We start from the raw sequence: 16,626 nt of genomic DNA on the forward strand, positions 1-16,626 counted from the left end.
TCAAGCACATTCTTGCTTCAACCCCCACCCCCAAAATGGGTAGGAAGAGCTCATAAAAATATGTAAAGCCACAACATTACCCTCATTCAAACACCTCTTTAAATTCACCTCTGCTTGGATAACTACAAAAACATTAGAGAACAGCTAGACTACTAGCTAATAAAGCAGCTAGACTATTAGCTAGTGTAGTGTAACTACCGCTCATTATACAAAAGTTATAATTTTACTTGTCTTGTTCTTCCCATTTCCCATTGATCCAGCTGCTATCACATTCTAATACTGCGAGCTCTTTAGAATTTATTACGTTTATGTAAAGTCCCTAGGCATAAAGGCTCCAATCTTTAATTGGATCATTTAGTGCTACCTTTATATTTTTTAATAAAGTAACTGAAGCATCCTGCCTACTCCAGCGATGTAGTACCTAGACAGAGTGAGGTGGTTTGCTAGGAGCACATTAACACTTGTACTGGCTTATTAGTTGGTTCTGGGCACAATTCAAGATGCAAGTGACAAAACTGAAGGCCTATAATTAGGTCAAGTCCACCTAAGTCCAAGTTTCATACATACGTCACATGGCATGTGCGCAAAGTACGTGTAGCTGCATGCAGACAAATGAGCAAACTTACACTCTGATTGTGCATCCTGGAAGGCACTCAATATCTCCCAGGAGGCATGGAAGCTCCTGATAAGATCAAGCCCTTAATGGCCTGACTCACCCGTCTTAGCTAGTTTCACACAAGATCTCCATTTTCTCAAATTCATGTCAGCGATTAAAGAAAGTGATAATAAAGCTATTAATTCACAGACATGTTGACCCTCCACACTCTGTCTTGGTCGAACGTCCTAATGGATCACAAAACATTTCAAAAGAAGGCCAGCGTTTTCCACTATTATGTTTTTGATACCAGACAAAGGATCTCAGATTCCCTTCCAGACAAACTCAATATTAATGGTACTTCGCTAGATATAAGAGTCCATGTAGCTCCGCAAGATAGTGCTGTGAACAAGGGGCAAGCTTGGGGAAAACCAGTATTTTAGTAGCTCTTTGTCTTAATGATACTTTATAAAAACAAGCCTCCATGAGAAACATGCTTGCAGTCAGGTGAAAACTAGTCAGCCATTTTAGGCATTCATATATGTGGCGGTTTCCAAGCTCCTATATGCTACAGGTAGAAGACAGCCTCTTCATGAATTTATTCTCCCAGGATACAACAACATATTTTATGCTGAAATATATGAGACAGAACAAAATAGCTATAATCATTTTATGCTCCAAAAGTCTGAAGGTGCTGACTTGCACAGAGTGGAACCTGCCACAGACTGAGCAAAACTCTCTAGCCCTTTCTGTTAAATTGCAAGATATTTGCATAGTGTCAAGGGATTTGACAGTCTACCTCATCATGGAAGTGCTGCCCAGAAATAATAACTATCTTCTATTTTGCTTTCTGCCAGAACAAAGCAGGAAATCCATAGGATCTGGCCAGGTGAGTATTCCCTCAGAATGGGGAAATTCCCCAAGCCTTTTGTGTTCTTTGCAACACTGCAGGCTTAAATATTAGAACAAGAGCAAAGAAATATGACTTTTTTAAAAAACACCATTTATCTGGACAACATACTAAAGTTGTACCCATATGTTTTGTTTTTAAAGTACCTTTTCAATGCCAACTTTTGAAATCCTTTCAGCACCACTATTGCTTTCAAGGCAGATTCCTTCATCAACACCATCATCATTAGAAAAATCATTGCTCATCTGATCACTGTGACAGCTGCCTTCATTCTCTGCTCCACTATCAGTGCAACTCTCAGTTTGGGGAGACTTCTTAAAAATAAACCATAAATGTTAGTTTATAAAGTAGATAAAAATGATAGTACACATACATGTAACAAGAGACAATGAATTATCAAAATAAATACTGTGCAATTCTATACTGCCTTCCACCTGCAAATTTCAAAGCGTTTTACAAATAATCCTCTGTGAAATAGGGTACAGTATTATCTATATTTTGCATATGGTAAATCTGAGGAAGATGTTAAGTTTTGAAGACTGAAACAAACGTAACATTTTATGAATCTTCTGACTGCTAACTAAGTTACACCTCTACCTCGATATAACGCGACCCGATATAACACGAATTCAGATATAATGCGATAAAGCAGTGCTCCGGGGGGGCGGGGCTGCACACTCCGGCAGATCAAAGCAAGTTCGATATAACGCGGTTTCACCTATAACGTGGTAAGATTTTTTGGCTCCCAAGGACAGCGTTATATAGAGGTAGAGGTGTATGTAGATGTAGGGTACCAACAACGTTCCAATGGATTCCAGGAGAAAAGTCTCCCAAAATGTATTTGTCTTTTGATATTAAAATTAAAATTAGCTAGATATCCCCGACACGTCTATTTTAGGATTATGTCCATGGAGCTACTTTTTCTTGAACAGAAGTCGTATAGATGCAGTATGTAGGTTCTTGAGAGTTCTGTAATACTTAAAACAAAATTAAAAATACATAAATGGAAAGTTTGTCTTGCTTGTTTTTCCAGTGAAGCATGCCTACTAATCCTAAACCAGCTGACAGCAACAGTCTTTTGATCTCAAAGTCACTGTTCTCACAAAGCAATCCTTAAGCTTAGACACATTAGTTTTGCATTTCAAGATTTCAATATGCAACATTTTACCCTTTTTACTAGTGAAAATTAAGCCTGGGTGTCCTTCACAGTGGGTGCAATGAAACAGATTTCAATTCTGTCCTCTTTTAAAGTTAACTTTAAGCACTTTATATCCAGCTTACTCTGTAAAAATATGGGTGAAGAAGTGAGAAGAGAACAGATATTCTGAGAAATATCTAAGATATATAGTACTCACATGCCCATGAAAGTGCCTCCGAAGAGGCCCTTTGCTGTACATTTCTCCCAGCCCAAAGGCCATGTATCAAAGCCACCATCTTTCTAGGTAAGGAGGAGGAGGAGGCAGCTTTCATAACCACCAAATCAAATTCTTACTGTTTAGAAATGCACCATTCACTTTCCAGAAAATGAATTATACTCAGTGTCAGTTCACTGTTCTCAGCTTCTAACAAGATGGAGGAAGAAATATACCAGCACTGGAAATTAAACCCAGGCACCTTACATAACAGTATAGAGCACTGTCAGAAGCCCCCTCTTGTAAATTAATTTTAACTCCAAACCTTCACAGAAAAAGAAATATGGGATGAGATTTTTGACACTAAGTGCCCAAAGTTGTTCCTAAATCCTGATTAAGGTATCTAAAAAAGGGGTCTGATTTTCAAAAGTGTTGAGCACTCAGTAATTTCAACTGAAGTCAAGGTGAACTGTTGGTATTCAGAACTTTTGAAAATCAGGAAACTTTTTCTGATGCCTTAATAAGAATTTAGGAACCCTAACAGGCATGTGTTTTCAAAATATTGGCCATGATGTTTTCCCTAATGCAATGGTTTTTAACCTTTTTTCATTTGTAGACCCCCTACAAGTTTTTGAATGGAAGTGCGGACCCCTCTGGAAATCTTAGACATAGTCTGCGGACGCCCAGGGGTCCACGAACCACAGGTTGAAAACCACTGCCCTAGTGACACTAGATTTTAAGAGATGCTAGAGAAAGATTGTTCTCAGAAAGACTATACACTGGTCTTTACCTCATCTTCAACATCAATGAATGTGCTCATGTCTAGCTCTTCAGGAAAAGTCATGCGATCATTAAGTTTAATCCTGTGCATAGTGGTGTAATCAAAGTCAAACCTCTTCAACTGTAAAGTCAGCAGATATGGAAAATGCAGAAACCGCAAGCCCTAAACAAAAACACAATATCCAATGGGCAAAATTATGTTACATAGATAAACACTAACCAATGTAATGTTACCCAAATGGTATGTATTTACCTTCCTTGCATCACATTTCTTCTTGCAGCGTTCGCAGAAATATTGATTAGGGCCATCAAGGATCTCAGGCTGAATGAACGCATGCAACGCTTCTTCCTAATAAAAAAGATGTTACCTGCTTTTTAAGAATGTTTACTTTTATGTACGTGATTTAGAACATTATATTTATGCTTAGATTGCAAATACAGAATACAATGGTTGCAATATGAAGTATTCACAAATTCAAAAGCAATTTGAATTACAGAAGTCTAGAAGGATGATACAAAAAACCCATAGAAACAAAGATCAGGAAAACATCAAGTGAAACCAACCTTTCTGCCCTGCCCCACGGTAAGCAGTCAAATCATGAACGACAATACATTACTATTAATTATATTTCATTCAGCCATTTGATGGGTCCATCATGTCCTGGTTTTGCACACAATCTAAAATGAAATATATCCCTGTTATCTTGCACATCACCTGTAGTCACTTCTGTTCAATCAGCTGTTGCATAATTGATCTTATTCCTTACTTTGCTTTAGTTAGCCATCAGCCCCACGTCCTTATCCCACAATTTACAAATGGCTTTCTCCCTTCAGGGACAATACTTTCTCCCATCACATGTCACATTATTCCAAGCACAAACAGAAGAAAGAGAGCAATTATTTAGTTCCTCAATGTCTGTTTTGTAGGTGGCTGTCTCTCAATCTGCCAGGGGATGCTAATGCTGCTTTAGAATAAGTCAGTCATTTTTTCTCCCATCTAAAACAAATATTGAATCTCTACTCCCAGTGCAATGAGAAACACAATTGTCATCTTCCAGGGATACAGTCTACTTATTAGCACAAACCATATGTGGTTGTAAACCAAAAATAGTCATGAGTCACCTCCAATAGCTACAAGGGAAATATTTCTAATCCTCCTTTAAATAAGAGTTATAGTGATTTCCATCTAGCTTCTCAGTATAGCCGGGAAGTTAAAACATAATTAGCTAATAATTTTTCTCCTCTTTTCAACAAGTGTTATAGAGGGTATAAATTGTGCATACCAGTAACGAAATCTGTGAGAACAAAATCTGCTTTAAAAAAAAAAAAAAAATCAATTAATTTTAAAGCAGTTCAATGAAGAATCTTATCCAGAGTTACTAATGGTTAAAACCTTTACCCAGTTAGCGTGAAAGCTGAGAGACTGGGTTTATGAACTACAGATGATACTCCGGAGTTATCTGCTCACCTGCAGATATCTCTGCAATCTAAAACAGAAATACCATTGGCATGCTGATGGTGCTTACTTTAAAGAGAAGAGGATCAAATAAAAATCATAATGATGCTTTGAAAATCATTGTCTCATGATGGAACATAGTTGTTCCCTGAAGTCCGAATAAATAAGAGGGGGCTTAGTTGGGCAGAATAGACTCACCAATTGCAAAATGGCTGGTACAGAGCTTATAAGACTACTATCTAAATCATGTTGTTTGATGGATCCCATTTTGGGAAGAGGTCAAGGATATGGGAAGGTCTTCAAAAAGCCTCCAATTCATCCCTTCTCCCTCCATTTCTTTTCTGAGAACTCAGGGAAGCACTAAGAACAAATAACAAAACAAAAGGTTTTATAGCCCTGCTTTTTCCATATGAACAAAAGTTTTGTTATTATTGTAAGAGATGAGAGACTCTTTACAAAAGGACTGTTCTCCAGACCACAATGTCTCACCAATGAGAAATGTGCCAAATTTCACAGAGAGATTGCACAGAGAAAGTTAGTTATCACCATCCTTCACTATTTTTGTACACAAATAGAAAAAGGAAAAAAATAAATCACTTCTTAACAACCCTAAAAGATAATCACAACTCTGAAGCAGGAAGGCTCTTTAAACATGTCAAAACTTTTTAGTGATCCTAAAGTAAACTCTCTATATATTTACTTCCTAAATACTGCAGAGTGCCTTTAATCTAAAGGCAAAATGTTAACAGATTGGGAGATTATTTACTAAATGCAGGAAGTTATATTAAAAATATAGCAGATAAAAATCAGTAGGTGGTAAATAAATTGTAAGTCTTCATTTAAAAAGGGATTGCTGTGTTTTGACAGTGGGGTTTTTGGACTGGCTAACAATTTAACAATTCAGAACAAATTAAATGAAAGCAAAACAAGTCAACAGCCAGCATGTCGAATACCAAACTTAGAAGACAACAAAAACATGGCCTATGGAGGTACTGCTTATGGAATAAATGTAAGCCAGGAATCTTACCAAATCTCTCCATAAGCTACTACAAATCTTTCTCTGGTACTAATTATTTTATTCCAATAATTGCTGTTTGTTACATAGGAAACAAGCAACAGTCTCTATAAAAATATATTCACAATATAAAAGAAAAATGTTGCAATTCATTCCTCAACAAACGAATGACGTGTGAATGATGAACATAAGTGGTTATGTAAAGTTTACATAGACTCGGTACGATGTGCAAGTCAACAAGGAACCATACTAGAATATATTTGTGTTATGGAGAAAACAGGTAATGCTCCTATGGACCTCCAAAAGTTGAATGAAATATCATGAACAGTAATGTATTCTTGTTAATGATTTCATTGCTTACCACAGGAATAGATAGTGAGATGCACTTTGACCTATGGTTTACTGGAATTATTTAAAAACCTTCACTATTATTATATATATATCAGGTTTCCAACTTGTATCATATATGTAAGCACTGTTGATGTACTGTGTGTATAATATACTAAATTTTCCATCTCTCCTCCAATTTTCCACTGCGTAGTCTTTATATCAGTTACCTCTGATGATTAGTATAAAATCTTCTCTACTCCAGTTATTATTGTATTGACCAGTCTCCTCTCTTATTCGGTTATAAATCACTAACTCAACAAAATTAACTATTGGTATAACGTTGTTTCTGTGTGGTTCACTCCGTGAGTGGCATCATAGGACCCCTACTTTCAGTAACTGTACTTTTAGAGCAAGACAATTTATCCACGAGGAAATATTATCTAACCTGGTAGCTATTACATTTTAAACATTAAAAAAATTGATACCACACACACCATAAGTTAATATAACAAGAAAACCAAAATATTTTAAAGTTTTCAAGTAGTCTATTTTATCCCAAGCTATCACTATTTGTTCTTTTATGGTGCTGAATATCATAGTACTTTACACATTAACATATTGTAATAAAAATAGTCCAATCTCATCATTGCCTGAGACAGAAAGGCACTTTGAAATAAGCTTCCATTTTTCACAAAATGTCATTATGGTATATCTACTACATCTGATAGCCACTGATTTGAGATTACTGTAAATATTTGTTTAGCTCTATGAATATGAGAAGTAGAATTTTTATAAACAGTTAAATGAGCTACAAATATAAATCTGAGGGGAAAGCCAGTCAGTGTATATAGGTATGATTTCATTAATCTAAAAATCAATAAAAAGTCCATGTGACTAATTAATGTCCCAAATTACACAAGCAACTAAAAAAAACAAGAGTTTGCTAACCTAAAGATATAATGGAAAGCAAACTGGAAAGCTCAGAGGATGGGTAATGGGATACTTATTCTTTTATCAAGCCAGGTCAGTAATGGCAATGTCATTAAAACTGGATAGCTGTTTATGCTTATATAAAATGAGATGATGGGCTGAATACATCTTCTTTAGACAGATGCTGACATCACAAGATCCTTGTTTGCAGTCTCTAAAGAGGAGTCAAGATCCAAAAGCGCTCAACTCCTACAACTCCCACTAAAATCAAAGGATGCTCAATACCTCTCAAGACTAGGTCTGCTGGGAAAGCAGTATGGAGAATCTTTATCTAATGCCCTACTCCTAGTGTGCCACCTCTAGGGCTGAGACAATAGTTCAGCCTCAATACCAAATCTTCTTTTGGCTCCTCTATACCAGTGTTTCTCAACCTTTTTGTACTGGCAACCCCCTTTGGACTTAAAACAATTATGACACACACACACACACACACACTACAAAAAATTCTGACCCCCTATCTTAAGCGGGAGGCTTCAAGGCTGAAACATGTAAATTAGCTTTGCAGGGGACCCCTGTGGTGTGGGGCCCCAGGCAACTGCCTTGCTTCCTAGCCTTTAACGCCAGCCCTGCTAAACCCATCCTGCGACCCCCAGGTTGAGAACACAGCTCTATACTGTTCTATTGATAGCCAGATAATTTCACTGTCTAATGCTGTTGTCCATATAGCCATTTGCATCAACAGAAAATATACTTCTAAACTTGAATATTCTAATATAGGCGACTTTATGTTTTCCATTGTCTGTCTATAATTTTTTTCAGGATCTAAATCACAAGTCAGATAACCATCAGGCCTATATCGCAACACAACTAGTTACGGAGGTCTCAGATCTATGTAAATTCTTTATAAATTATATGTATATGCTTTTTCTAAAATTAAGCCCTTGAACAAAGCAAAGTTATTAAATTGATTTAGATGGCCTTGGAGTGTATGCTAGCAAAGCCCTAGTCCCCTGGACATGCATTAATAATGTAAAGCTATACTACATGAAATGAACCAAAGAAAGAAAAAAATAAACCAGAAAAGTAAATAAGGTTTCTTCAAACTGCAAACCTTAAGGACAATATCAAATTGAAGACAGAAAATTTAGAATAGTTTTAAGTTCTATTTTGATTAGAAAAGAAGGCAAAAAGGAAGTGTAATTATTCATAACTCTTGGAAGTTCTCCAATATTCTGTTTCACAAAAATTTCACACACAAAATTTCATATTTAAACTTTTTATGTAGTATACTATAGCAAACAGTGGCATAATAAACTTTATTTGACATACTATATAATAACCTTACTTATATCTTGTACATCCATTATCTCTCTTTCAAAAGTAATGGAAAATCACTTACCTCTAACTAGAGTTCTTTGAAGGTAGTATCCTCCTTAGATCCCCTATCTTGGGTAGTGTCGCCTGCTGCAAGTTCCCTCAGGAGCTGACTAGCAAGGTCTAAAAAGTTTTACATTCCCTTCCACAAGCCCTATTAGCGCATGTGTGAACCTTTTTGTATCTCTCTCTCTCTCATTGCCTTTTTACCTAAACCTACTGAACCATCATCATCTGTGGATCAATGGAGGATACTACCTTCAGAGAATTCCATTTAGAAACAGGCGATTTTTCCCTTCTCCAAAAGCCAGTATCCTCCATATCTCCCCACTGTTGAAGACTACAAAGCTAAAACAACATCTGCTACAGACAAGACAAATAAAGGGAGGAGAATCAACTGCATAGTCAAAGTACGCATAATTATAAAATAGCTCAAATAAATGGAGCGTAAACACAAACTGCAACCATGTAACTAACTCAACACAAAAGCTTTAAACTAGTTTGTTTCATCGCCTAATTGATACTGATATTTAGCAAATGCTGTGAAATATCAACTGTAATTTAAACTAATCTGAATATTTATCATTAAGTACTTAAGTGTTGAAGCTTCCTGTATATTTGTTTTTATATATAAAGACACACAAATATTTTAATTTTCCATAATATTCTGTAGCAGACTTCTTCCCTATCAAAGAAAATAATTCTAGAATATCATAGAATCATAAAATATCAGGGTTGGAAGGGACCTCAGGAGGTCATCTAGTCCAACCCCCTGCTCAAAGCAGGACCAATCCCCAACTAAATAATTTGAGACTTAAGGACGCCACTCAAAAGAAGAGTCAGTGATTAATGGAATTATTAAAAATTGTGTATTATATATATATTCTATATAGAAAGTCTATATATAAAGTCTCTATTCACTGTATCAATAAAAATGCAAAAAAGACAAAATTCCTTGTTTGTTGTATTATTGAAAATTTCCTGAAATACAGTTTAAAAAACAATGCAAGAGAAAGCCATTTAACACACCAATGTCTGCAACATCTTAAAACTGCAGTTTCAAATGCACCTCCAGTTAGGTGTAAGAAGTTCCACAAAATTTGGAAAAATGTTGAGAGGCACTCAGAAAATTTTCTTTACTCCCATCCTATTTTTAAAGTTATATGATGAATGTCTCTAATCCTTGTTATTACCCTGAAGATTGGCATCCAAAGCTTTAAAATATTAAGTGCCCTTTGTAACTGAAGCTATACTGGTAGCGAACCTGGAGATAGCAGTTCTTTTGTTAAGAAATTGAAAGAATTATGTTAACGTTTTACAACAGTGCCAACTCATTAAATACAAGCGAGAACATTAACATTTAAAAATAAATGTAATAAAATAAATATAAAGCAATTTATAACCCTAATATTTGCATTGCTTTTAAATATTTAATATTTCTGGGATAAAAATTCTTTGACTTATCGCCCATTTTTAATAATTCCATCAAGTATTTATTTTTAAAATCACAACAGTGGTATGAAACATTATGCAAATTACTTTTCTTGTGGAAAGCAGGTGATTAAACGTTATTCCCTACATTTTATACTTTTGCCAATATCACTAATGCCAGTGCAAAAGTATTAATAAAGAAAATAGAGGCATAATGGAATTTTTATCATTAGAATTACAGAATGCTTGCCAAATGAATAAGGGACGTGTTATTTTTAAACTCTTAAATTATAAAAACCAACACAGAGATTAAACTAGTAACCAAATTTCAGTAGGTAGCTGTCCTGTTCTTTCACTAAACCTTCCAACAGTGCTAACAAAAGCTAATAGAAGTGCTAATAAAAAAAACACACCAGTCAATCAAAAGAACATCAGTGTTTTCACAAGAGATACCTAGGTGAAATACTGAAAATTCTATCAGAAAGAAAATAATAAATTATTGTAACCTCAAGGCAGAATATTTGCATTTCCCCTCCCCTTATACATGCACCAGTAGGACTCATTGAAGGGTTAAAAAAAATCTTCTAGAACTTGCTAGCTGGTTCACTGCACAAAGACGAACACCCCAAGATGGAGTATCTAGGATGATACTTACCATGTAAGAAATTATACCACTGTCGCATTATGTATTCTATGTGTGTATGGATGTACTAGCTGTCAGCATAAGAGTACACACCACGCTAGCAAATGCCTGGTTGGAGCCATAAGGTCTGATGACCAATGGAATATCCAGGTAAGTGTCAATTCTCCAGCCCTCATAGCCACATTCTAGACATCTTACATAGTCCTTCAGTTTGCCTTGATACAGTTGATTTATGAGATCAGCCTAAAACAAATGGAGAGATTTATTTTGGCATAGTTTGAAACAACATCTAAAAAAGGTTAAAACAAAGTATTCCTTTTCTTTAGTTTTACACTGACATCCCTTTTTCCTTACACTTAATTGAAGAGGGAGAGATCATAGTTGTATATTTTTCATATGTTTAATATATATTTCATAATCACAAATGCACACTTCAGAGCACATGCTACTGGGCAATAAAATGTCCTGATGGTTCCTGTTTTCTACCTTATGTTTATTTTAGAGAACAGTTTTATCATCACGGTGGTTCCTGCTTTCTACATATAAAGCAGTGCTCTAAAGTAAACATAATGTTGTTTCTTATTACTTAATCACAATTATATTATTTCAGTCCTCATCTGTGTTCAAAAAATGCTGGTGGCCGGTCAGGGGAAGGTACTACAAAGGAATCATCTGCAACTCCCCACTAATGATTACCCCGAAGGGGCGAGTACACCATCTGCATATCCATAGTATGCAGCAATGCTCTGGCCATGGCCATGCCTGTTTTATCTAGGGCAGGGAAAGGGAAGCTGCATAGAGCCATCTATGCTGGCTAAAGGGTACCTAGGAATTTCTTCCATAGTGGGAAAACCCTCAATTGGTCAGTTAAGCTGGCCTTCTGCAGTGCACATCAAAACTGAGGATCCAGCTCACTGTGACCAGGACTTAGACCTTTACACACACAACTTTAATTAAAAGAATAAAATCTGTAAACCAATCTCAAAAAATAAATCACACTCAAGCATGCAGTAAGTCAACCACTGCCTCAGACAAAAGACAGTGGCAGATTTTCAATCGTCTTGCAAAACAATTACCACATGACTACATTTAGAAGACAGAGTTAAACAACATTCCTCCAACATTCTTTCCCTGAAAGATGAAGTTTTATGGTATATTACCTGCTCTGTTTGCTTCCACTTCTGTTCCAAAGCATCAAACATGACTCTACAAAGCTCCTGTACATCATGCTGCTGCCATGCTGGTATAAAGTAAAATTAATCTCATTCAGTGAAAACAAGAAAAAAAAAAAAAAATCATTCACACCCTTCTAATATTTTCTATAGCACAATTATAGATTATATATATTGTTTAAAATAAATCATTTAGTTTTGAGGGTACTGTCAAAGTTCTATGCCCAAGATATGATTTACTGTAAAAACTTTCCCTGTAGGGCTTAAGTTATTCTAAAATCATAAAATGAAGAAAGTTAGCATACATCTTGTCTAAATGTACATGTATATATATTAGGACAAGTTTTGAGCATATGTTCATACAAGTATGAATATACATGTAAACAATATGGAGGTGCTTGTCTGCATAGTTACAGTTTAAGATAGAATTCGTCTTCCATTATAAACCTGACACACCTCACCCACACTTCCCCAAAACTAAAACAAATCCACCTAGGTTTTTCCCCAGAAAGTTTAAGGCAAGTAAAGTCTCATCTCATATCATGGCGGGACACGTGCAAAGTGCAGAAGATCATCAGGGCATAGGGCAGAATTACATTGTCCAAGTGACCAACTGTGCGTCCCCAAATTTAATGTGTTTGGAATTTTCTGTATTATTTTCTGTTTAAGTGTAACCTTTGCATTTCTAGGCTGATTTTTGTTTTCTGAGACAGCTACATTATCTTTTAAAAGGGGATTTCCTTTAAATAACTGATATTTACAACTTTAATTCCAATTTAAAGATTTTTGCCAGAAATATATACTTAATTTCTAGCTGCGTGAAAAAAACAATTTAAAAATAATTTGGGGGAAATCAATCTTAAAACTCTACATGAAAAATGTGAAGCTTCTAAGCAAAACTGTAACATTATCTTTCCAATGATCTCAAATACTTATTTAAAAGTTTGAATTCACTCTGTGGACTCTGACCATAAAAATTCAAGAAATCTAAGATGAATTTTCATTCATTGGCCTCACACTACAAAACAAAAAGCAGTTTTAGAAATGAAGTGTCCATTTAAACTACTTTATTGGAACTTAGTTTTAGGTTCTTCTTTAAAATTGTATGAACAGAGGTCTTTTTACACCACCAATATCAGTTTAGTGCCCTTATGAGTGTCCTTTGAATGAGCACTAGCCAGAAAACAACAACAGCTATTACAATTATTCTAAATTTTCCACATAATAAAATCCAACATCAAATATTACCCTCACTACTATCCCATCCAAAGCTCCGTGTAACATCTGTTGTTTCAATTGCTCTCTTTTTGCTGGTCTGCAATAAAACAAACAGTCTTTGAAGCTGGTAAGGGATGCTCATCACTGCCTCTTCTTCAGATTCTTCAAATTCCCATCTATTAACAAATAAAATATTTGAGTAATACTTCTAACGCAATTCATTTCACAAAATAGCATTTAAGTTAGGAGAAATTATCTTGTCCTTAAATGTCTACTAAATTGTAGGAGTTAACTGATGTTCTGTTTGCTTAATGAAAATCAAATTTTTCTCCAGGTTTCATAAACCACTCTCAGCAACTGTACCAAAATAAAAGATGTCAATCATTTCAGAATCTCTGATTTAACTGCTGCTATTATGGACACAAGCAACACTTTCAAGAACAAATCATGCAAAAACCACCTAATTTCCTCCTTTGACAGGGTTACTGGCCTAGTGGATAGGGGGAAGTAGTAGATATGATTGATCTTCATTTTAGTAAAGTTTTTGACAGTCCCACATGACCTTCTTGAAAGCAAACCAGGAAAATGTGGTCTAAAGGAAATTATAAAGTGGGTGCACAATTGACTGAAAAAAACATACTCAAGGAGTAGTTATCAATGGTTTGCTGTCAGACTAGGAGGATATATCTAGTGGGTCCTGCAAGGGTCCATAACTATTCACTTGGACATTAGAGTGATGAGTATGCTTATAAAATCTGCAGATAACACCAAGTTGGGAGGTGTTGCAAGCATGCTGGAGGACAGGATTAGAATTCAAAATGACCTTGATTAATTGGAGAACTGACCTAAAATCTACACGATAAAATTCATTAAAGACAAGTGCAATACACTCAGGAAGGAAAAAGCAAATGCACAAATACAAAATGGAGAATAGCTGGTTGGGCAGCAGTAGCGCAGAAAAGGATATGTTAAGAGCTGTAATAAAGAGGATGTAGATTGTTTGTTCTCAGTGTCGACTGAAGGTAGGACAGGAAGTTATAGGCCTAATTTGCAGCAAGAAAGATTTATGTTAGATACTAGACAAATTTTCCAACTATAAGGATAGTTAAGTACTTAAACGGGTTACTAAAGGAGGTTGTGAAATCAATGTCTGCAGAGGGTTTTAAGAACTGGTTAGACAAACACCATCAGGGATGGTCTAGGTCAGGGGTCGGCAACCTTTCAGAAGTGGTGTGCCGAGTCTTCATTTATTCACTCTGATTTAAGGTTTTGCATGCCAGTAATACATTTTAACGTTTTTAGAAGATCTCTTTCTATAAGTCTATAATATATAACTAAACTATTGTTGTATGCAAAGTAAATAAGGTTTTTAAAATGTTTAAGAAGCTTCATTTAAAATTAAATTAAAATGCAGAGTCCCCCGGACCGGTGGCCAGGACCCGGGCAGTGTGAGTGCCACTGAAAATCAGCCTGCGTGCCGCCTTCGGCACGTGTGCCATAGGTTGCCTACCCCTGGTCTAGGTATACTTAGTCCTGCCTCAGCACAGGGGGATGGATTGATGACCTCAAGAGATTTGGGGGAGAAAGGGGGGTTGGAGAGTGGAATGGACCTTGATGACTTTCCAGCCCCACATTTCTATGATTCTGTGTTCTTTGGATGTGTCAACTTTGTTGGCAATCTTTGCCACACAGTTTGTAAGCAATGCACCTGGGTATTCATAGGTCAAAAGCTGTAGTTCTATCTTAGTTTAAACTTGCAAAGCACATCAGATATAGCATATACTCAAACTATAATGTGCATATCTCTGCTTTACACAACTTTTGCACATTTGCTTAATAATCTGTCCTCTGTGACAACACTATCATGATTGCTTTTTAATACTAAACTAAATATGGCTGCAAAACAGTTACTTTCGATCTGAAATGCTCAAGGGCCATGCACTAGTCCATCTTTTACATATTTATTCTTTTTAAACAACATACAAGTGTTTCAGTTTTTGAAACTGTCAAGCCAAATAAAGTGTGGATTTAACATTTATGGTACTCAGGCCATTTTTTAAAAAGCCTGTATTATGAATGTAATGATTGTACATTTATAAATTCTTTTTAAAAGATCTTAACATTCCCTATTAGACATTTGGATGTTATCAAATATTGGTAATTTAAATGTTTTAAATAGATTTCAATATAAATGAAGATAGATATACAGGATTAGAAGAAAGCTAAAAAACCCATTTTGCAAAGAGCAGATGAATGACAACTTTATCATCTCAATTCTATGTACTTTTATGCTTAGGACTCATCTACCCTACAGGAAAAACTAGACATTAGACTTAGGCATGCCTGATTTGGATATAGGTGTACTAGACCTTTAGACAAGACCTACTATTGTTATCTAACAGGTTTTTCCATCTACATTTGGGGAAATTGTATTGTACCATTGATGTCCATTAACCACAGCAGAGAACCATCCTAGCCCACGGCTCACCTTGTGGTACATAATATGCCAGGGGAGATCAAACAATCCCATACAAAGAAACCATTCATTCAGTTTAATGGGAAAAAGCATGATCATAAAACACATTTTACTGTGTCACAGATGGATGCTTACATCAAAATTACCCACCACAAAGAAACATCTTAAGTGTCATTTAATGGCAAAAATGTTTAAGCATTATCTATATAGGATCTTATACTGCAGCCATCGTCATGGTATCCAAACACTTTACAAATTAATTAAAGTGACACAAGAAGATCCCTGTGTTGCTCTCATTTCCTCAGAATTTTAAAGTGACTTTAGGGCTTCTTGGGCTGATTGGGGTATTCTTAAATGTGATTTTGCTCAAGTTATTGGAGGGAAGCTGAAGACTTTCTATTTTATTTTGACTTGAAGATGTAGAGGTTCTTGGTCACTCTGATTTCTTCTTGAGCCACATTCCACAGTTATAGGCCAGTTGCCAAGAAAGCTTCCTCCTGGGCACAAAAGTCACTACTTAAAAGAGCAAGGGGTTTTATTTGGAAATAAGGTGATTGTAGATGTAACTTAACAAAATGTGTTGTTGGCTTTACGTGCCTGGGGAGATTACAACAAGTGTGAACAGAGAACAGCTGTAGGTTCCGTTCATGGTTAAAACTCTAGGTAGCCAGGTAACTGAACCTGATCTAGAATATAAAAAGGAAAAGGAGAGAAGAAATTTGTTCTTGAGGCAAGTTCCTTCCTTGTTTTCCTTACAACCCCTGTTCCTTATGTCTACCCACCTTGGAAACAACTGCACTCCCTGCACAACCAAAACTGCCACTGCAGTTTAGATGCATTTGCATTTCCAAACAGGAGAGGTAACATGAAAGAAATTCACATGCCATGCCTGCATATCTGTGGCAGGATAGAAGTCTATTACATTAGTTTTCTAAGATGTCAAT

The 16,626-nt window shown here is 35.9% G+C and overlaps 1 protein-coding gene across 1 annotated transcript in view; it reads right to left on the bottom strand.

The window, feature by feature from the left end:
• USP47 (ubiquitin specific peptidase 47) overlaps window positions 1-16,626 on the bottom strand; it is a 100,188-nt gene that overhangs the window by 54,937 nt on the left and 28,625 nt on the right. Inside the window, exons 7-12 of the mRNA XM_065402484.1 lie at window positions 13,237-13,382; window positions 11,977-12,056; window positions 10,910-11,059; window positions 3,891-3,986; window positions 3,648-3,800; window positions 1,652-1,819 (exon numbers count right to left, since the gene is read on the bottom strand). Coding sequence (XP_065258556.1) covers window positions 1,652-1,819; window positions 3,648-3,800; window positions 3,891-3,986; window positions 10,910-11,059; window positions 11,977-12,056; window positions 13,237-13,382 — 793 coding nt within the window. The remainder of the gene's footprint in view (window positions 1-1,651; window positions 1,820-3,647; window positions 3,801-3,890; window positions 3,987-10,909; window positions 11,060-11,976; window positions 12,057-13,236; window positions 13,383-16,626) is intronic.

This window comes from Emys orbicularis, chromosome 4 (genome assembly GCF_028017835.1).
Source record: "Emys orbicularis isolate rEmyOrb1 chromosome 4, rEmyOrb1.hap1, whole genome shotgun sequence".
Classification (NCBI taxonomy): Eukaryota; Metazoa; Chordata; order Testudines; family Emydidae; genus Emys; species Emys orbicularis.